The 23,785-nt window shown below is 43.7% G+C and overlaps 1 protein-coding gene across 2 annotated transcripts in view; it reads right to left on the bottom strand.

The window, feature by feature from the left end:
- GABRG2 (gamma-aminobutyric acid type A receptor subunit gamma2) overlaps nucleotides 1–23,785 on the bottom strand; it is a 193,790-nt gene that overhangs the window by 22,510 nt on the left and 147,495 nt on the right. For both annotated transcript variants that reach the window (XM_056516664.1, XM_056516665.1), the window contains exons 7-8: nucleotides 12,709–12,861; nucleotides 7,567–7,772 (exon numbers count right to left, since the gene is read on the bottom strand). In XM_056516664.1, the coding sequence (XP_056372639.1) occupies nucleotides 7,567–7,772; nucleotides 12,709–12,861 (359 nt within the window). The remainder of the gene's footprint in view (nucleotides 1–7,566; nucleotides 7,773–12,708; nucleotides 12,862–23,785) is intronic.

The raw sequence follows: 23,785 nt of genomic DNA on the forward strand, positions 1-23,785 counted from the left end.
AAGCGGGATGGTCTTGCTGCGGCGGTAGTGACCAGGTCGTATCCACTAGCAACGGCTCACCTCTCTGGCTGCTGAAGATAGGCGCGGTACAAGGGAGTAGGCAGAAGCAAGGTCGGACGTAGCAGAAGGTCGGGGCAGGCAGCAAGGATCGTAGTCAGGGGCAACGGCAGAAGGTCTGGAACACAGGCTAGGAACACACAAGGAACGCTTTCACTGGCACAATGGCAACAAGATCCGGCAAGGGAGTGCAGGGGAAGTGAGGTGATATAGGGAAGTGCACAGGTGAACACACTAATTGGAACCACTGCGCCAATCAGCGGCGCAGTGGCCCTTTAAATCGCAGAGACCCGGCGCGCGCGCGCCCTAGGGAGCGGGGCCGCGCGCCGGGACAGGACAGACGGAGAGCGAGTCAGGTACGGGAGCCGGGGTGCGCATCGCGAGCGGGCGCTACCCGCATCGCGAATCGCATCCCGGCTGGCAGCGGAATCGCAGCGCCCCGGGTCAGAGGATGTGACCGGAGCGCTGCAGCGGGGAGAGTGAAGCGAGCGCTCCGGGGAGGAGCGGGGACCCGGAGCGCTCGGCGTAACAGTACCCCCCCCCTTGGGTCTCCCCCTCTTCTTAGAGCCTGAGAACCTGAGGAGCAGACTTTTGTCTAGGATGTTGTCCTCAGGTTCCCAGGATCTCTCTTCAGGACCACAACCCTCCCAGTCCACTAAAAAAAAAGTTTTCCCTCTGACCTTTTTGGAAGCTAAGATTTCTTTGACAGAGAAGATGTCCGAGGAGCCGGAAACAGGAGTGGGAGGAACAGATTTGGGAGAAAAACGGTTGAGGATGAGTGGTTTGAGAAGAGAGACGTGAAAGGCATTAGGGATACGAAGAGAAGGAGGAAGAAGAAGTTTATAAGAGACAGGATTAATTTGACACAAAATTTTGAAAGGACCAAGATAGCGTGGTCCCAACTTGTAGCTAGGGACACGGAAGCGGACATATTTAGCGGAGAGCCATACCTTGTCTCCAGGGGAAAAAACGGGAGGAGCTCTTCTTTTCTTATCCGCGAACTTCTTCATGCGTGATGAAGCCTGTAAGAGAGAATTTTGGGTCTCTCTCCATATGATGGAAAGGTCACGAGAAATTTCATCCACAGCGGGCAGACCAGAGGGCAAGGGAGTAGGGAGGGGGGGAAGAGGGTGACGGCCGTACACCACGAAAAATGGGGATTTGGAGGAAGATTCAGAGACCCTAAAGTTATACGAGAATTCGGCCCATGGGAGGAGATCTGCCCAGTCATCCTGGCGGGAGGAAACAAAATGTCGCAAATAATCACCCAAGATCTGGTTAATTCTTTCTACTTGTCCATTGGACTGGGGATGATATGCAGAAGAAAAATTTAATTTAATCTTGAGTTGTTTACAGAGAGCCCTCCAGAATTTAGACACGAATTGGACGCCTCTATCCGAGACAATCTGCGTAGGCAACCCGTGAAGACGAAAAATGTGTACAAAAAATTGTTTAGCCAACTGAGGCGCAGAAGGAAGACCAGGAAGAGGGATGAAATGTGCCATTTTGGAGAATCGATCAACGACCACCCAAATAACAGTGTTGCCACGGGAAGGGGGTAAATCAGTAATAAAATCCATACCAATCAGAGACCAAGGCTGTTCGGGGACAGGCAGAGGATGAAGAAAACCAGCGGGCTTCTGGCGAGGAGTCTTATCCCGGGCACAGATAGTGCAGGCTCGCACAAAGTCCACAACATCCGTCTCCAGAGTCGGCCACCAATAGAAGCGGGAGATGAGTTGCACAGATTTCTTGATGCCCGCATGACCTGCGAGATGGGAGGAGTGACCCCATTTGAGGATTCCGAGGCGTTGGCGTGGAGAAACAAAGGTCTTTCCTGGAGGAGTCTGTCTGATGGAGGCAGGAGAAGTGGAGATCAGGCAGTCAGGTGGAATGATGTGTTGCGGAGAGAGTTCAACTTCTGAGGCATCCGAGGAACGAGAGAGAGCATCGGCCCTAATGTTCTTATCGGCAGGACGAAAGTGAATCTCAAAATTAAATCGGGCAAAGAACAGAGACCACCGGGCCTGGCGAGGATTCAGCCGTTGGGCAGACTGGAGGTAGGAGAGGTTCTTGTGGTCGGTGTAGATAATAACAGGAAAACTTGATCCCTCCAGCAGATGCCTCCATTCCTCAAGTGCTAATTTAATGGCTAGAAGCTCTCGATCCCCGATGGAGTAGTTCCTCTCCGCTGGAGAGAAGGTCCTAGAGAAAAAACCACAAGTGACAGCATGCCCGGAAGAATTTTTTTGTAGAAGAACAGCTCCAGCTCCCACTGAGGAGGCATCAACCTCCAATAGGAAGGGTTTGGAAGGGTCAGGTCTGGAGAGGACGGGAGCCGAAGAAAAGGCAGACTTGAGTCGTTTAAAGGCGTCTTCTGCTTGAGGAGGCCAGGACTTGGGATCAGCATTTTTTTTGGTTAAAGCCACGATAGGAGCCACAATGGTAGAAAAATGTGGAATAAATTGCCTGTAATAATTGGCGAACCCCAAAAAGCGTTGGATAGCACGGAGTCCGGAGGGGCGTGGCCAATCTAAGACGGCAGAGAGTTTGTCTGGATCCATCTGTAGTCCCTGGCCAGAGACCAAATATCCTAGAAAAGGAAGAGATTGGCATTCAAACAGACATTTCTCAATTTTGGCATAGAGTTGATTGTCACGAAGTCTTTGAAGAACCATACGGACATGCTGGCGGTGTTCTTCTAGATTGGCAGAAAAAATTAGGATATCGTCCAGATATACAACAACACAGGAGTATAACAGATCACGAAAAATTTCATTGACAAAGTCTTGGAAGACGGCAGGGGCGTTGCACAGGCCAAAGGGCATGACCAGATACTCAAAGTGTCCATCTCTGGTGTTAAATGCCGTTTTCCACTCATCCCCCTCTCTGATGCGGATGAGGTTATAGGCGCCTCTTAAGTCCAATTTAGTAAAGATGTGGGCACCTTGGAGGCGATCAAAGAGTTCAGAGATGAGGGGTAAGGGGTAGCGGTTCTTAACCGTGATTTTATTAAGACCGCGGTAGTCAATGCAAGGACGTAGGGAGCCATCTTTTTTGGACACAAAGAAAAATCCGGCTCCGGCAGGAGAGGAGGATTTACGGATAAAGCCCTTTTTTAGATTCTCCTGGACGTATTCAGACATGGCAAGAGTCTCTGGGGCAGAGAGAGGATAAATTCTGCCCCGGGGTGGAGTAGTGCCCGGGAGGAGGTCGATAGGACAATCATAAGGCCTGTGAGGAGGTAGAGTCTCAGCTTGTTTTTTGCAGAAAACATCCGCGAAGTCCATATAGGCCTTAGGAAGACCGGTTACTGAAGGAACCACAGAGTTACGGCAAGGGTTACTGGGAACCGGTTTTAGACAGTTCTTGGAACAAGAGGACCCCCAACTCTTGATCTCCCCAGTGGACCAATCCAGGGTTGGGGAATGAAGTTGAAGCCAGGGAAGTCCAAGGAGAATTTCCGAGGTGCAATTGGGGAGGACCAAAAGTTCAATCCTCTCGTGATGAGATCCGATGCTCATAAGAAGGGGCTCCGTGCGGAAACGTATGGTACAGTCCAATCTTTCATTATTTACACAATTGATGTAGAGGGGTCTGGCGAGACTGGTCACCGGGATGTTGAACCTGTTGACGAGGGAGGCCAAAATAAAATTTCCTGCAGATCCAGAGTCCAAGAAGGCCACAGTAGAGAAGGAGAAGGCAGAGGCAGACATCCGCACAGGCACAGTAAGACGTGGAGAAGCAGAGTAGACATCAAGGACTGTCTCACCTTTGTGCGGAGTCAGCGTACGTCTTTCCAGGCGGGGAGGACGGATAGGACAATCCCTCAGGAAGTGTTCGGTACTAGCACAGTACAGGCAGAGGTTCTCCATACGGCGTCGTGTCCTCTCTTGAGGTGTCAGGCGAGACCGGTCGACCTGCATAGCCTCCACGGCGGGAGGCACAGGAACAGATTGCAGGGGACCAGAGGAGAGAGGAGCCGAGGAGAAGAAACGCCTCGTGCGAACAGAGTCCATATCTTGGCGGAGTTCCTGACGCCTTTCGGAAAAACGCATGTCAATGCGAGTGGCTAGGTGAATAAGTTCATGTAGATTAGCAGGAATTTCTCGTGTGGCCAGAACATCTTTAATGTTGCTGGATAGGCCTTTTTTGAAGGTCGCGCAGAGGGCCTCATTATTCCAGGACAATTCTGAAGCAAGAGTACGGAATTGTACGGCATACTCGCCAACGGAAGAATTACCCTGGACCAGGTTCAACAGGGCAGTCTCAGCAGAAGAGGCTCGGGCAGGTTCCTCAAAGACACTTCGGATTTCCGAGAAGAAGGAGTGTACAGAGGCAGTGACGGGGTCATTGCGGTCCCAGAGCGGTGTGGCCCATGACAGGGCTTTTCCGGACAGAAGGCTGACTACGAAAGCCACCTTAGACCTTTCAGTGGGAAACAGGTCCGACATCATCTCCAGATGCAGGGAACATTGGGAAAGAAAGCCACGGCAAAACTTAGAGTCCCCATCAAATTTATCCGGCAAGGATAGGCGTAGCCCAGGAGCGGCCACTCGCTGCGGAGGAGGTGCAGGAGCTGGCGGAGGAGATGACTGCTGAAGCTGTGGTAGTAACTGTTGTAGCATAACGGTCAGTTGAGACAGCTGTTGGCCTTGTTGCGCTATCTGTTGTGACTGCTGGGCGACCACCGTGGTGAGGTCAGCGACAACTGGCAGAGGAACTTCAGCGGGATCCATGGCCGGATCTACTGTCACGATGCCGGCTGGCAGGTAGTGGATCCTCTGTGCCAGAGAGGGATTGGCGTGGACCGTGCTAGTGGACCGGTTCTAAGCCACTACTGGTTTTCACCAGAGCCCGCCGCAAAGCGGGATGGTCTTGCTGCGGCGGTAGTGACCAGGTCGTATCCACTAGCAACGGCTCACCTCTCTGGCTGCTGAAGATAGGCGCGGTACAAGGGAGTAGGCAGAAGCAAGGTCGGACGTAGCAGAAGGTCGGGGCAGGCAGCAAGGATCGTAGTCAGGGGCAACGGCAGAAGGTCTGGAACACAGGCTAGGAACACACAAGGAACGCTTTCACTGGCACAATGGCAACAAGATCCGGCAAGGGAGTGCAGGGGAAGTGAGGTGATATAGGGAAGTGCACAGGTAAACACACTAATTGGAACCACTGCGCCAATCAGCGGCGCAGTGGCCCTTTAAATCGCAGAGACCCGGCGCGCGCGCGCCCTAGGGAGCGGGGCCGCGCGCGCCGGGACAGGACAGACGGAGAGCGAGTCAGGTACGGGAGCCGGGGTGCGCATCGCGAGCGGGCGCTACCCGCATCGCGAATCGCATCCCGGCTGGCAGCGGAATCGCAGCGCCCCGGGTCAGAGGATGTGACCGGAGCGCTGCAGCGGGGAGAGTGAAGCGAGCGCTCCGGGGAGGAGCGGGGACCCGGAGCGCTCGGCGTAACAGTGCCAGTCCTAAAACCTCGGTGCTCTGGTCCGTTTTCCAATAAAGATAAATGTAGGCAGCACACTAGGATTCGTGCAAAATGAAAGTGCTTTTATTCCAAGGAACAAGACAACGTTTCGGCGATCTCACACCGCCATTTTCACTTGAAAATGGCGGTGTGAGATCGCCGAAACGTTGTCTTGTTCCTTGGAATAAAAGCACTTTCATTTTGCACGAATCCTGGTGTGCTGCCTACATTTATCTTTATATATATATGTAATATATATGCCCATTTATTATTAGTGATACACTGCAAGCAGCACAGAGTGAGACCGGATAACTACTGCTAAGGTGACAGCTCTGCCCAGTCCCCTTCTGTCACTGCCCAGCCTGTCCTGTCATTGTGAGTATAAAGACTTGTCCCCCTCCCCCAGTGTATATATAGGGTCAGCTGCAGAGCTAGTTAGTTAAAAGCTAACTACAACATCCAGCATGCCTTGAAACAGCCCAATGCTCTGCAGCTGCCCCAAAACTAGTAGTTTAGGGTCAGCTGCAGAGAATTTTTAAGTAATCTGCCCAGTATGTGTAATGAAATCCTCTACAACAACTAAAAAAAGTAAGCAGGACAATGTATTTTTGGCCAAGCACAGCCTAAATTTTCAGTTTTGGTCCAAAATGTTTCATATGGTGCACCACTATTTATTAATGTTAATTATGTTGTGTTGCACATTTGTTGCTGTGCCCTTTGTCTCAAAGTTTGTGTCAGGGCGCACATCATCAAGACTACAACACAATGGAATGCAGGCCTAGGAGAAATCAAAATCCAGGCTTCCCTCATGGTCTGCAGTATTTAGAGCCTGTGTAGCGGAAGCCTAGTATTTGATTTACCAGGTTTCTGTTTTGTATGTTCCAGCTGCGTACTTTGAGTTTAGGGCACAGCAACAACATAGTTCTTGTAAAGTAGCCTGGCAAATCAAATGCCAGGCTTTCTGCAAGCTGCGCTGTGGCTTTCACCTTGTGTGACATCATGGCTCAGCTGGCACAGAATCCTCTTACAGAAGCCTGGCAAATCAAATGCCTGGCTTCTCTGCACCCCCCCCCCCCCCCCCCCACAAACCCACCACCCCCCTCTGGCCGGCAGCTGCCACAATAACAATGGTTTATGTCCCCAGCCTGGCACTGGCTAGGGCAGTAGTTTTCTACAGTGAGGAACTGAAGCTAAGGCATTAAAGGTAAACTATACCTTTCATGCATGCTACCTGAACTATGAGTCATTGGGGTGATCCACGTTGGCTTTTGCCCACGTGCCTTAATTGATATAGCTCACTTAATTCAAAACCCAAACAGGGAGATATCCATCAATGTAGGCTAGAGAGGGGGAAGAAGCCGCCAGGGACTTCCCCACTGACTTTTGCTTCTTGCAGCAAAAAAATGGTGATGACAGTTTCCTTTTAAGTACTACCCCAAAGTTGGTTATATGAGCATAACTCTATTATATAATACTACTGTGTAGAATTTAGAGGGCTGGAGAGGACTTACTGTAAATGTTACATTTTTGTAACTTTTTATAAACCTCTACAGTTTCAAAAGAAATCATTCTTTAATTTTACAGAAAATACTCGACAAAAGGAAAAATTTATTTGCAGTGGTTGCGTGTCATTGTTTTAGTCTCATGACAAGAGATGAGGCAGAAGAGGAGACGCATCTGATTGGTTAATAGAATGCAGCACAACTCTCACAAAAATCAGATGAGTCCATCCATTTAACAGAGAGAAAATGGAACAGATTAATGTACAAGCCAAGTAAAAGATTTTGTCAATCTATCCACATGCTGCTGACATTTTTCACCAACAAAAAAGATCATGCTGGAGATTTTTTATTCCACAGCATGCTTATTTAGTTATGGAAGAAGCGTACATTCTTCCCTCATGTGGTATTGTGAACTCTGCAGTGAATCTAATGCAAAATCAGGAAAATTCACTGTAGATTTGTGGTGTCATCCACAAAGGCATTTTTCTGCTGTGTGTAGACTCCCGCCAGTGATAAAAACAGAATATATTTTCAATATACTTACTGGATTCTTTTTCTTCTTCTCTTTGTCCTTACTTGGCTTTCTGTTACTGACAAAATAATGAAGTGTTCCATATTCCACCAAGGCAGAAAATACAAAGATGAAGCAGACAGAGACAAATAGGTCCATTGCTGTCACATAGGACACCTTAGGCAGAGATTTCCTAGCGATGGTACTGAGAGTGGTCATTGTGAGGACAGTTGTGATTCCTATAAAAAAAAAAAACATTTGAATTTATTAAGTACAATAAAAAGCTGGCACTTGACATTGCAAGTTTAACAGGATAACACCTAATACAGTTATCATTGGAATGAAAACCTAAGAGCAATATCTATGTATAACCTTGTGAATGACGCATCATATAACAGATTTTTAAAGAATGCTCTAAAATACATGGGGGATTGTTGGAGATTAGTAGAACAGAGGCTAACAGTTAAACAGAAAGGGTTCTTATCCCAACCAGAGAGATTATATATAAGATTTTTTTTTGTTCTCCCGTTAAAAAGGAATGTATAATGTATCTTGTTTTAGTTTCATAAATTACATGCATGTACTATAAGACTAATAACTTAAGACAGTTATAATAATTTAGTTGCGAGCACACACTTCTTGTATTGCCTATGCAGAAAGTATAGCAAGTGCTTTATTACATTTGCAGTTAATGCAAATGAATATTATCAATTAAATAGGCATAGACCTATATAATCTTCTCTGGCCCAACCTCTCCTCCTTTGGAGACAAGGCAGTGGCAGAAAAGAAGCATGCAGAACCTTACCTGTTTATCTGTGTGTATGGTACATAGCATTGCTTTACTGTCTTATTAGACCTCCAGCAGTACAATACAGTAGTAAATACCGTATTTATCGGCATATAACACGCACTGGCGTATAACACCCACCCCCATTTTAATAGAGAAATTTAAGTAAAAAAAAAATAATACATATAAGATAAATGACAGACTAAATGCCATATCACGCCTCTAACTTTGATTTTGTCTGAACTCCAGTTTGGTCCCCCCTTCCAATGCCACATCATTCCTCCCCTTTTATCAGCCCCTGTGCCACATTTACACCCACCCCCCCCCCTTACCCTCTCATCATTCCCCCCACTGTCTTATCATTCCCCACTTGTCTAATCATTCCCCCACTGTCTCATCATTCCCCCACTGTCTCATCATTCCCCCACTGTCTCATCATGCCCCCTTCTCATTATGCCCCCTTCTCATCATGCCCCCCTGCTCTTCATGCCCCCCTGCTCATCATGCCCTTTCCCCCCTGTTTTTGATATATATATTTTTTCCCCATCTTCCTTACCTAGCCACGCTCGGTAGGCCAGGTCCGGTGTCGGGTCTTGTGGGCTGCGGTCAGTGAAGCAGGATGAGTGACGTCCTCTGCCAGCTGCACAGCATCAGGGACGTCACTCATCATTCGCTGCAGCCGCTGCTGGTCAGAGTGGCCGCAGCGCTGACAGCTATTTTTACGCAGCGGCAGCAGCATTGAATGAGGGACGTCCCTGATTCTGTGCAGTGGAGCTAGCATAGGACGTCACTCATCCTGCTTCACTGACCGCAGCCGACACCGGACATGGCCTGCTGAGCGGGGTTAGGTAAGAAAGATAAAAAAAACAAAAAACAATACAATAAAAAGCAGGGGGAAAAGGAGGAAAAAAAAAAAAAAAAAAGCGGGAGCCGCGCGCTGGTATTGATTTAAAGTGGCCGCGGCCAGGCTGCTAATTTATCGGCATATAACACACAGGCAGAGTTTTTGCCTTGAATTTAAGTTTTAAAAGGGCGTGTTATACGCCGATAAATATGGTAAGTAAATCACTGTCCAATAATAATGAGATGTTTCTGCTCATGCTGTCTCAGTCTATACAACAAAGCTGACAAGTTTTGTTGCAATGCCCTCAATTACACCACAAACATACACCAGCCTAGACTTGGCTTGCAAAACTGGCTATAGATAGCATTTGTAAAAAAAAAAAAAAAAAAAAAAAAAAAATTGCAAGGTGGTGTTCAGAAGTAAAATATCTTTCACAGATTAGGATATGTAGTCAACCAAATTATGAATAACAGAAAAATAGACCATTTAAAATATAACTTTTAATATGAGCCTATAAAACGAGGGATACCACTCTATATAAATCAATATTACTTCCAACATGGTAATAGGAAACCACAATAATCTTAGATGCATCCGATACAACAAATAACACGGATTGCATCAGCCACTATAGATACACAAGGATCCAAAGGTAACTGATAATACCAGAATCACAACCTAAAAGGGTAAGTATACACAATATGTATCTAATGGACCCTAACCCCCAATGACTCAGGGAGGCAGACAGGTGGGGACAACAGGGGGGGCTGGGATAGGGAGCCTATCGCTCTCTACACTAATCCCTAGATAAAGCCCTACCCCTAGGCGGAATTGTCGTCCTAAAAAGGACGGTCCCGCACTGGAACCTCCTACCTACAACAATCCTATCCCTGTAATAGACTGGCTATCTAACTAGATATAATGCTAGCTAACTACCCGGACCTATCCATAATACTATGTGTGATGAGTACAAAGCAAGAGATAAATAAATGAACAGATAAATCTGTATCCGGGATGGGCAGTTGCAAATAGAGCCTCTCACGATGTTTTATAGAAAAAGGGCTAGATATGCCCGGATCTGTGGATACAGCTGATAGTGCTGAAGGGCACACATAAATGATGTAATGAATGCAGAGGTATTGAAATACTCAGCTGTATACAATATAATGTTACAAATGTGAGGTAAGCATAGCAGGTCCACAGACAATACAGCTTGCAGACAAATACTGAAGCAACAATCATGCATAAAGGTAAGCATAGAAAATGCAGAATGACATGCTACCAAGATGACCATGGCAACATATATTGCAAGCAATGCAAACAAAGCACAAAGCAATCCTTAATGCTTATAACATATATGTGTCAGAGACTACAGCCCAATTCACAACTGATGCAGCAAAAAGTGACCCACGTTGTGAACACTAGTGTTGCTCGCGAATATTCGCAATATAGCACTATATATTCGTAATTACGAAGATTTTTTTTTTTTTTTTCACAGTACACATCACAGTGATCACCCCTCTCTGCTTCCAGTTTGTGTGGTCTAAAGAAGGCTCTAATACTACTGTGTGAGACTGGCATACGAATTTTCGCATATGGGAAAATTTACATATGCTAATTGTCGCATATGCGAATTTTAGCATATGCGAATATATAACGCGAATATTACGAATATGCGAATTTAGCGCATATATACGACGAATATTTATCCATATATTCGCAAAATATCGCAAATTCGAATATGGCCTATGCTGCTCAACACTAGTGAACACATAGCCTATTGTTTGTTAGATATCAGATATCCCTTTTTCTATAAAACATCGTGAGAGGCTCTATTTGCAACTGCCCATCCCTGATACAGATTTGTCTGTTCATTTATTTATCCCTTGCTATTTACTCATCACACATAGTATTAGGGATAGGTCCAGGTAGTTAGCTAGCATTATATCTAGTTAGCTAGACAGTCTATTACAGGTATAGGATAGTTGTAGGTAGGAGGTTCCAGTGCGAGACCGTCCTTTTTAGGACGACAATTCCGCCTAGGGGTAGGGCTTTATCTAGGGATTAGTGTAGAGAGCGATAGGCTCCCTATCCCAGCCCCCCCTGTTGTCCCTACCTGTCTCCCTCCCTGAGTCATTGGGGGTTAGGGTCCATTATATACATATTGTGTATACTTACCCTTTTAGGTTGTGATTCTGGTATTATCAGTTACCTTTGGATCTTTGTGTATCTATAGTGGCTGATGCAATCCGTGTTATTTGTTGTATCGGATGCATCTGTGATTATTGTTGTTTCCTATTACCATATTGGAAGTAATATTGATTTATGTAGAGTGGTATCCCTCGTTTTATAGACTCATATTAAAAGTTATATTTTAAATTGTCTATTTTTCTGTGATTCGCAGAAGTAAAATATCCAAAATGTGTACTAGCATCCTATTTATCACATGTCCTACACCATTTAATACATTTGGTGCATGCACACTCCAACTACACCTCAAAACCTGTGCATAACATCAGTGCACCTACACTGACTGTGATAAATGTCCCTTTATGTCTCACTGATCAGCTAGAGAGGTTTTTCAGGACTTAAATATATAAAACACAAGCTGTTAAAGCAGATACCTAGACAAATTACATCATGTACATTTTCTTGTTATCTTTTTTGTTGCAATTTTGAACTGTATGTATACATGCTATACCACCTCTTCCTGCCTCATCTATCATTGTACATAGCATACCTAAAGGCTAGGCTCTAGTCTATGCTCTGATATCTGCCCAGGACCACCTTCTACCTGCCCTAGACTCCTCCCAGTACACCCTTTATCACACAGACCTCTGCCTGACTACTCTTACGCATGCTCCTTCCCAGTGGCCAGTGGGTAACCCTGTTGCCTTGCAGAACTGAGATACTTGATTCAAGTCCCATCAAAGGCAACACTGCATTCTTTAGCTGTTGTAAGACTACAGCCCCCACGATCTGCATGCTAGGAGTTGCAGTCATAAAATACATACAAACTATATTTGATAGGCAATCTGTAATTCTAGAACACAAGAAGTGCTGGTACACAAAATGAAAGTGTATATAGAACATACAACACTTTTAATTTGCTGTATATGGTACTGAGCTAATGTTTAGTGTAACTGGTGATATATATATATATATATATATATATATATATATATAACATTACTATTCAGCCCCTGGGGCTCTGTACATGTTCATTGGGCCAGGAACAGAGCATACATTATGGCCACTTACTATACAGAAGCAGGGACGGCTTTCTCTGATGCAAGTGGTATAGGGTGCCATAATGTATGAAGCAAGGAGCAATGCACACAGCATTGTAGCTAACTATAATGTGATTGTCTGTATGGGTGATCCTGCACGCTACGAATTCTGCAGGTTACATTTGTGGAGAGGGTTCACAAGAATATCACCACCATGTCCCCTACTAGGATATACATACAAGGGGACTACTGTATATCTTTAACCAATACAGATAAAGTTTATATTTTTTATTCAACAAGAAGCAAATAATTACCTAGAGATGTCCTAGCTGGAACAGCATCCTTGTTAATCCAAAAGGATACCCACGACAGTACAACAATAAGAGTGCAGGGTATGTATGTCTGTATGGTAAAATAGCCCATTCTTCTGGAAAGATCAAAGTACACTGTCATAACAACATAATCTCCTGTATAAAGAAAAAAAAATGAAATTAGGCATATAAATTAATATTGTATTTAACCATTAATGGCAAACGGGTAATTCTTACCTTGATGAATCATTGGCCCAGAGGCTGGCATTTGGTATACAAAAAAAGAAAGGGGAGATTCAGCCAGTTCTCCTCGGTTTACAGACACCAGTTGTTAAAATAACAACTGTTTGCAAACTTGGGAGAAGCGGGAACCTTGAACTGTAAATGAATTGTAAATGCAACAAGGTGGGAAGATGCAACCAAGCTACCAGGTACTATCACATCTGCTCCAACACTGATAACAGACAGATGCATCTACAAACACTATCTGAGAAATTCAAATAAAAGGATACAAACAAAGCTTTTTGAGTCTTCTGATATATATATATATATATATATATATATATATATATATATAAATATATATATATATATATATATATGCAGACGAGGTAAGGCTGCTCACCACTCCCGCGTGTGCTGCACGATCTCGTGCTACGGACACCGGTACCGCTCCCGGCTTAGTAGAAATCACACAAGAAAAACGTCCGGCACTCGGGAAGATGCAGGTAAAACTTGTCAATGGCTTTATTCACACACTTAAGGCAGGACACAATCTGACGCGTTTCGCACGCTCAGGTGCTTAGTCGTAGATCTACGACTAAGCACCTGAGCGTGCGAAACGTGTCAGATTGTGTCCTGCCTTAAGCGTGTGAATAAAGCCATTGACAAGTTTTACCTGCATCTTCCCGAGTGCCGGACGTTTTTCTTGTGTGATATATATATATATAACAGCTGTAAATTTATATTTCATATTTTAAAACATACACCCACTGGTTGTACATAATGTGATCATGAAGTAATGTATACACATTTCCTTCTTAGAATGTTCATGGTTAAAGGGGTACTGCGGTGGATTTTTTTAAATCAAATCCTTATCCTTCCAGTACTTCTTAGCGTCTGTAATATTACAGAGCAAGTTCTTTTGGATTTGGATTTCTTTTTCTGTCCACCGTGCTTTATGCTGACACCTGTCCGTATCAGGAACTGCCCAGAACAGGAGAAAATCCCCATAGCAAACTAATGCTGCTCTGGACAGTTCCTGATACAGACAGAGGTGTCAGCAGAGAAAAAAAAGAAATCCAAAAACAAAAGAACTTTCTCTGTAATATACAGCCGCTAATAAATACTGGAAGGCTAATTATTGTTTAATAGAAGTAATTTACAAATATGTTTAACCTTCTGGCACCAATTGATAAAAAAAAAAAAAAAAATGTTTTCCACCAAAGTACCCCTTTAAATTACAAACAAGAGACTAAGACACATTGAAACATCTTAAGTATTTAACTATAAGTAAGCTGTATTTTGTGGAGACCATATACGGTGTACAAAGGCAGTTGCCAAAATGCTTTAAACTGGATTGATGATTTCACACAGATTGTAAAAATGAAAGAAGCTGTTAGTGCCCTTCTGGTCTTTAAGAAAGAAGGTTACTTAAGAACATAAATCTTCTTTTCTTTCCACATTAGGAAACTGTCGAAGAAACAAAAGGAATTCCACTAAAGGAGGAGAAGGAAACAGGTGGTAAGGAGTAGTAGGATCAGAAGGGGTTTAAGTATGTGAATAACCCTCAGACAGTAAATATCTTGTGTCAGGACAAGGGAACATAAAAAACAGGGGATTACATGTGTCTTTAACAGCTTAACATGTGCACAGCCTTATATTATTGAGGCTAGTTGCAAACAAAAAGCTGATTTTTGACTCGGTATACTGTACATTACTATGTCTATATTATGTGACCACCAAAAAACTGGGAACCAAAACTGAGCCGTAATAAACAGGTACAGACATAGAAATCACTAAAACTATTATTTCTATTTTAAACATCTTCTTATTGGCAGCTTACAGATGGAAGTTACAACAAATTAATGTGCAGAAAGAATGGAGCGGATAGCTGCTATTCACTTCGCAATGAGACAATTTGCACATGCACATTGCCCCCCATTTATTCTCCATGGAGCTGTCGGAGATAGCTGAATACAGCACTCGGCTACCTGCAGCAGTTCTACAAGCAATAAATAGAGGAATAGAGTGGCAGTGTGTGTGTGTGTGTGTGAGGGGGGGTACGTGTTTTAAGCTGAAATATCCCTTTAAACTCTAAGCCTCAATTGTTTCTATCTATCTATTTATCTACTGTGTATGTGATGCCAATATTTTTTTATTTAGCCAGTAAATAACAAACAAGTTGTGGCACTCTTTGGATTTTCCGCTAAACTCTTCTTTATGTCAAGATCAGCAAAACAAGGATGAGGATAAAAATTTAGCCAACGACTGTTTCACGTGTTCCCACTTTATCATGGCACTTCTTATATGACGTGCCAAATTTATTATGTGTTTAAGACACTTATTATGTCTCACTAGACAGTTTTGAAAGTGTCTAATAGAAAAATGAAGTAGCTAAAAGGACCCATAATATGTACTTTTAATTTGCTAATGATATGAGCCATTATCTTAACAGAAAATTTCCAGTATTAAGTAACCCAGCCTTAGGCCATGTTCATTCACCATGACTAAAAGTCATATTTTGGCTATTTTTCCATCTGTTCATGGCTGGAATAATGTCTAGAAAACAAAATTAGCCAGCTTTTTATAGTGTGTGAACATGGCCAGAAGGTGGCATAAGAAACTATAGCTTGCACCACAGTGATAAATTTGGCCCAGTTTCTCACCTCGTCTAAATTTAGGGCAGTAATTATACATCTCTTCCAATCTTTAGATATAAATATGCAGATATACTTTAATATCTTCATTTTTCCACTAGCAAGCTTCCTTTCCTAAAGGCTGCAAATCTGTGGCTTTATATATCTGTTCTGTGTCACTTCCTTTCATTAACTGACTTTGGGTCTTTTTATTCTACCAGTTCATACATAACATCAGCATCAGCACTGGTATCATTCACAGACAGAATTTGGTGAGATATTTCTGAAGTGTTTAAAAATAACCCAGTTTTGTCGTGTGATGTGGATAATTATTCTTAGGGAAAAGTCAATGAATAGTCATCCTGTTTCCTAACATACTATTCTGATTTAAGCTCTCAATTTTTACAATTGCTAAATATAACCTTTCAAGATAGATTTAAAGGAAACACAAATACATCAAAATGATGTATCCACAGGAGAGGATTTCTTTCATTCACATGGAGAGATTATTATTTGTGTAAACCAAGTTATTTTTCCCAATGATTTACTGGGCAAACATCATGTATACATCCCATTGGTTTCAGTAAGGTGTGTGTTATTCATAAATAGCCAAATAGATTTAGATTTAATGGGGTATTCCATGAATTTTTGACTGTTTGACTATGCTACAGGGGCTTTAAAGTTAGTGTAGTTCATAATATAGTGTCTGTACCTGTGTGTGACGTCATCTCACAATTCTTATGTGATTTCCACCCCTTTATTTATTTTTAACAGCAGACAAAATGGCTGTTGTCTCAGGTTGCAATGCGGCCGAGACATGACATCACTAGTCAGCTGAAGACAGAGAGCCTGTCTGCTTCAATGGGTGGAGGAATCGCTTGGTGGGAGAGAGATCAATCTGAAACTAATTGTATTTTTGCAACATCTGTAGGCACCCTGATTGAAACACACAGGCCTTTTATGTTTCAATGGGTGGGGTGGCTGATGTGTGGGAGGAAGGAAAATGGAATTATGGGATTTGTAGGCAAAGAAGGAAATCAAACAGGAAATACCAGTTCACAAAAAGCTAGTCAGACTGGGAGGCTGCTAGGAAAGAAAACAGTCCTTGTGCAGCTAATTACTACTTATATAGGGCTGGGCTGAGGGGGTGGGGCAGAGTACAGACAAAAGTAAAAAATTAAAAAAAGCGGATACAAAACACAATGTGAACTCAAGTAGAAAAAAGACTTGGTCACACATCTACATATTGTATATTGATCTAATTGCTTCATAAGCAATTAGATCAATATACAATATAAATTCAAAAACTAGCAGCATAAATTCAAAAACTAGCAGGTTGTTAATATACATTTTGATCAAAAGGTAAAAGCCCACTCACTACGTCAAGGCCACCTAATTAGAGTGGGTCCCTATCGTCCCTAACATAAAATGGCGTAGCGCTGGGTGGCGACCGCCCACGCCATGACACCAGTGCCCACAGGGGGAACAACCCACTGGCAGAGCGGCCCCAATGCCACTCAAACCTGTCCCTGCAGACACAGTGCCACGGCAGTAACGGATGCCAAGTCTAACTGGGAGCACAGCCTCCCAGTCTGACTGAGAGCACATGCTATGTTAGCTTTTACACCCTGTTCACACTGGTGTGGTGCTGTGCGGCATCCGTTGCTGCCGTGGCAACGTGTGTGTGGGGAGGTGTGACCCAGGGACTGGTTTGAGTGACATTGGGGCTGCTCTGCCAGTGGGTCGTTCCCCTGTGGCCACTGGTGTGAGATAACACTGGATCAACCATTTTTCACAGAAGAAATCAAACCCCCCTCCCACCCCTGTAGAAACTGATAACAAAAAAAAGAGTATGTTTTAGTATCTGGGTCTAATCAGGAAAATAATCTAGGCAACGCATTCCCTTTTATGCACTTAAAAGTGGAGTTCTAGGTAAATTAGGTCACATACCCTCATAGGTCATATATTTTCACACAATATATTTTTGCCTGTTTTTTGGGCCATAAAACACTGAATGTAATCTTTAATCTCACATGAAAATAAACAAGTTTACATATGCTTGTTTTTATTTATGTCGATCGTCCAAATGTTGGTAGCCAGATATTGTTACAAAGCTTCGGTGTGTAGGATTTATCCCCTTAACGTTTTGTAACTCTCTCACCTTCCACCATAAGTTATTCTTAAGGTTCACCATAGAAAAGTGCTACTAATCATTTCTAAAGTCTCATCCAGGTATGAATATTAGGGGGAAAACCATCACAGGAAGAATCAGCCCAACTGCTAAAATAATTTAGTTGGACCGCCAAAATACAAATGTTGCGGCTAGGCAATGCCAGGGATCCTTTTTCTTCCATATCAATTCAAAATATATGCCCAGATTTACTAAAACTGTTGAAAACTTTACAATTAAATGAACTAGGATGAACTGTTTATTCTAGTCCTAGAAACATGTATAACTAAGCTAGTCACACATTGAGAAGCAGGTACGAGGAAGGTATTCATGTCCATTAGAAGATATGTGTCAGGATCCGGGCTGGTATGCGGGAAGCACACGGGTGGTGGATCTTCTGTGTCAGTGAGGTGATGGCGTGGGCCGTACAAGGGGAACGGAATATAAGGGGTTACTGGTTTTCACCAGAGCCCGCCGCAAAGCGGGATGGACTTGCTGCGGCTGGTAACCCCCAGGTCGTTCCACCCGATAGCGACTCAACCTCATTGACTGCTGAGTCAGGCAGTACAGAAGGACTAGGCAAAAGGCAAGGTCAGACGTAGCAGAAGGTCAGGGCAGGCAGCAACGGTTCGTAGTCAGGGGCAACGGCAAGGGTCTGGATACACAGGCAATGGAACACACAGAAACGCTTTCACAGGGCACAAGGCAACAAGATCCGGCAGGGACAGGAAGGGGAATTGGGTTTATATAGTGTAGGGAGTGTTAGGAACTAATCGGGCCAGGCACCAATTAATGGTGCACTGGCCCTTTAAATCTGAGAGACCCAGCGCGCCCTAGAGAGCGGGGCCGCGCGCGCCAGGACTGAGCAGGAGGACGGGGCAGGTGAGAGACATGGGGCGCGATCCGAGAGCGGGCACGTACTGTACCTCGGATCGCGTGCCCTTGGGAAACATAGAACCGGTGCCGACCGGAGCGCTGCACACTGGGGAAGCAGCGGGACCCAGAGTGCTCGGCGTGACAATATGCTAATGTTTAAAAGATGTTATGCGCTAGTTTGTAGCAGAACAGTAGGAGTAACTAGGATGAATGTAAACAAAGGCTTGTTTAGTGACATATTTTGCAAACATTTTGCTGCAAGACTGGCCCAAAAACTAAAAGTCACTTTTATGAAGTCACTGTTAAATAAATCATGTTTAAAATCATTAAATACCATTTTACTGTATGTGAACCAACCTGATGGTGGAAATTGCATCAATATATTGCACAGCATTGATTCTTCTATGCCAGATATTACAAATATTTATTTTCCATATAAAAAAATATATACCGTATTTATCGGGGTATACCACGTACCGGCCTATAACACGCACCCTCATTTTACCAAGGATATTTGGGTAAAAAAAGTTTTTTACCCAAATATCCATGATAAAATGAGGGTGCGTGTGTGCGCGTGTATACCCCGATATACCCCCAGGAAAGGCAGGGGGAGAGAGGCCGTCGCTGCCCGCTTCTCTCCCCCTGCCTTTCCTGGGGTCTAGAGCGCTGCTGTCGGCCCTTTTCACCCCCTGGTTATCGGCGCCGCTGCCCGTTCTGTCCCCCTGACTATCGGTGCCGGCGCCGATAGCCAGGGGGAGAGAAGCGGCGCCGACAGCCAGGGGGAGAGAAGGGGCAGCGGCACCCATTGCCGGCGCCGCTGCCCCGTTGCCTCCCCCCATCCCCGGTGGCATAATTACCTGAGTCGGGTCCGCGCTGCTCCAGGCCTCCGTCGTGCGTCCCCAGCGTTGTTGCTATGCACGGCGCGGCGCTCTGACGTCATGCGCCGCGCCGTTCAGCGCATAGCAATGACGCCGGGGACGCACGACGGAGGCCTGGAGCAGCGCGGACCCGACTCAGGTAATTATGCCACCGGGGATGGGGGGAGGCAACGGGGCAGCGGCGCCGGCAATGGGTGCCGCTGCCCCTTCTCTCCCCCTGGCTGTCGGCGCCGCTTCTCTCTCCCTGGCTATCGGCGCTGGCACCGATAGTCAGGGGGACAGAACGGGCAGCGGCGCCGATAACCAGGGGGTGAAAAGGGCCGACAGCAGCGCTCTAGACCCCAGGAAAGGCAGGGGGAGAGAAGCGGGCACCGACGGCCTCTCTCCCCCTGCCTTTCCTGGGGGTGTATCGGCGTATAACACGCACACAGACTTTAGGCTAAAAATTTTAGCCTAAAAAGGGCGTGTTATACGCCGATAAATACGGTACATGAAATTATTTGTCAGAAGTTGTCAAGATTATTCAAAGCTCCTCTCTTCGAATATAGTAATCTGTACACAATGGACATTTGGAATGGATGTTGTCCCTCTTGTTGTTCATCAATGTATTTTGGAAGATAACACAAAGGCTTGATGTGTACAAATCATTTTGGATTTAGTAATTTTGAATATGAACTTATTTCTTAGTACACCTGCTGCGAGGATTTAACAGCCCAGTGCACAGAACAATGCAATTTATATTCAGATTTATACTTCAGAGGAACATTGAATTTCAAAGACATTGCTGAATGGATTTCCAAATGAGGAATAATAAGCTGGTATTTTTAAGAATTGCTGCATTTCAGCAATATTTAAGGTGGAATAGCCACTATCTCCCGTGCCGCGCTAGAAATGTGCATGCCAACTTTTCTAACTTGGCTATTATTTAAATATTTCAAAACCTCCCTTTTCTCATAAAGATCTTGTGATTACTTTATTAAAAAATATGTGAAATGAATCAACATCACCATATTAATGGGATAAATCTCTATGATGGCCTGTGAAATGAAATAATGAGGCCGTACAGAAGAAGATGAAAATGGCCATTATTATTCATGAGTGAGCAAAGATTTAAGCTGTTTCTTCTTGTATATTTTATGGAAATGAGGCATTGTCATTGTTGGCTACTAATGAATCTCAAAATATATACATTTAACTCCTTCACGACCCATGACAGATGGGATAAGTCATCGCGCCATTGAGGTGTAAGGAGCAGGTTCAGAACTCACACCCCCTCCACCCCCCTCAGCTGATGTGATTGCTTGGAGGAGATCTGTTGTCTTGGCTACCTGAGGCCTCTGCTAGGCCTTTGCAACCACCGGGACTCCATCAGAGGGCATATCTAATGGATCAATGCAGGACATATGTCCTGTATTGATTTGTTTGAATAATCTAAAGACTGCTCATACAAGTACCTTGGGTACGTTGTACAAAAGAATTAAAAGAAGAAAAATGTTTAAAAAAATATATAAATAAACCTTGCTCATAGTAAAAAAAAAATCCCATCACCCACCTTTTCCCATTTTTGGAGTAAAAAAAAAATTAATATAATAAAAAAGAAACCTGTTTGGTATTGCCATGTGCAAGCTTTTTCAAACTCTTAAAATTTAACATAATTAATCCTACAAGATGAACAGTTTAAACAAAAAAAACAAAAAATCTAATTTCCAGAATTGCCATAAAAGGAGTCCCAACATAGCTCTACCGGCGAAAAAAATAAAATAAAAGTTATAGTGGTCAGAACAGGGACATTTTTTGCATACTAGTAAATCAGTAAAAAATATAAAATGGGAATGGTTGGTGATATTAACTTCCTGTTTGTGGCACATTAGTATATGTGAGGGGAAAACTTTTCAAGATGGGTGGTGACTATGGCGGCCATTTTGAAGTCAGACATTTTGAACCCAACTTTTGTTTTTTCAATAGGAAGAGGGTCATGTGACACATCAAACTTATTGGGAATTTCACAAGAAAAACAATGATGTGCTTGGTTTTAACTTAATTTTATTCTTTCATGAGTTATTTACAAGTCTCTGACCACTTATAAAATGTGTTCAATGTGCTGCCCATTGTATTGGATTGTCACTCTTCTCACACTGATAGCAACACCGCAGGAGAAATGCTAGCACAGGCTTCCAGTATCCGTAGCTTCAGGTGCTGCACATCTCGTATCTTCACAGCATAGACAATTACCTTCAGATGACCCCAAAGATAAAAGTCTAAAGTGGTCAGATCAGGAGACCTTTGGGGCCATTCAATTGGCTCACGACGACTAATCCACTTTCCAGGAAACTGTTCATCTTGGAATGCTCGGACCTGACACCCATAATGTGGTGGTGAACCATCTTGCTGGAAAAACTCAGGGAACGTGCCAGCTTCAGTGCATAAAGAGGCAAACACATCATCAAGTAGCAATTTTGCATATTCTTTGGCCTTGAGGTTTCCATTGATGAAGAATGGCCCCACTGTCTTTGTACCCCATATACCACACCATACCATCAATTTTTGTGTTCCAACTGTCTTGGAGGGATGTATTCAATGTGGGTTAGTGTCAGACCAATAGCAGGGGTTTTGTTTGTTAACTTCCCCATTCACATAAAAGTTTGCCTCATCACTGAACAAAATCTTCTGCGTAAACTGAGGGTCCTGTTCCAATATTTGTTTTGCCCATTCTGCAGCACCTGAAACTATGGATACTGGAAGCCTGTGTTAGCATTTCTCTTGCGGTGTTGCTATCAGTGTGTGAAGAGTGGGAGAAGAGGGTTGCATTGACAATCCAACACAATGGGCAGCACATTGAAAACATTTTATAAGTGGTCAGAAACTTGTAAATAACTCATGAAAGAATAAAGTTACGTTAAAAGCAAGCACATCATTGTTTTTCTTGTCAAATTCCCAATAAATTTTATGTGCCACATACCCTCTTCCTATTGAAAAAACAAAAGTTGGATTCAAAATGGCCGACTTCAAAATGGCCACCATGGTCACCACCCATCTTGAAAAGTTTCCCCCCTCACATATACTAATGTGCCACAAACAGGAAGTTAATATTACCAACCATTCCCATTTTATTAAGGTGTATCCATATAAATAGCCCACCCTGTATATATATATATATATATATATATATATATTGTATATACTGTTTATACTGTATATATACAGAAGAATCAACATAACATGTCAGTTTGATGACTGAGTAAGTCATTTTTTTTGTTTTGCTGTATTTTTTATGGAAAAATGAGGGATTATTAGTCCAACAAAAAGCAAGCCCTCACATGAGTCTATAAAAGTAAAAGTAAAAGGGGTATGGCTATTAGAAGGCAAGGAGGAAAAAACAAAAATGAAAAAATGAAAATTGGCCCAGGTCTGACGGGATTATTATACATGAATTTTTAAATATATACCTTGTAATCCTGCTGTAAAGTCTTATGGCAGCTACAATAGAATCACAGAAAAGGCTCCATGGTGTGTTATCCTTGGATAACCAATTAACGCAAAGTGTAATGTGCGCTTACCAGGTAATGTTGTACAACCCAAGTACAACTTTGGATAGAGCATAGACGTGCTAGGAGTCTATTGGTAAGAACAACTTTTATAAGTCTTATGGCAGGGCAGGTAGAGATGCCAGATGGCCTCAGATCAAAGTCAAGCGCACACTATTTATGTTATGAGTTGGACCAGCTTTGGCATTCTGAGTTAATTCTTCCAAGGTTTTCTATGACATTGTGTGTTTCTATGACGATGCCTGGGCCAATCAGCCTGCTTGGAATTGAAGCCTATGAAATTGGCTTCAGGGTCCACGCCCATCCCATGTGCATAAATACCATTCCTTTCCACTTAGTTCTTGATGGTGTTCGTCTGTACTGCACCAAGCTTTCCTTTGCTCCATTGCTCCTGCTCCTGTGTATATGATCCTGTGTATTTTGACCTTGGCTATCTTTAAACGTTTATTCTCTCTCACTCTAGATTCAGTACCTTAGCAGTCATCTTTGATTTTGACCCAGCTAGTTGACTATTCTTCGTCTATGTGTTCGTATTTTGTTTATTGCTTGTTTCCTCTTTGTATCCTGACCTTTCTCCCCTGACTTGTACTGTTGTGGTGTTCTGACTTGTGATGCCCTAGCACATTTTCCAGTGCAGGGTTTTGTCGACCAGTTGTGGAATTGTTGTATTGGGTGCTTTTGCTAGAAGGGAGGGAAAGAGGGTCTGGGTGGGAGCAGGGCTGCACTATATCCTGCCATACTGGACCATTTAAG

The sequence above is a fragment of the Hyla sarda genome, chromosome 4 (genome assembly GCF_029499605.1).
Source record: "Hyla sarda isolate aHylSar1 chromosome 4, aHylSar1.hap1, whole genome shotgun sequence".
Classification (NCBI taxonomy): domain Eukaryota; kingdom Metazoa; phylum Chordata; class Amphibia; order Anura; family Hylidae; genus Hyla; species Hyla sarda.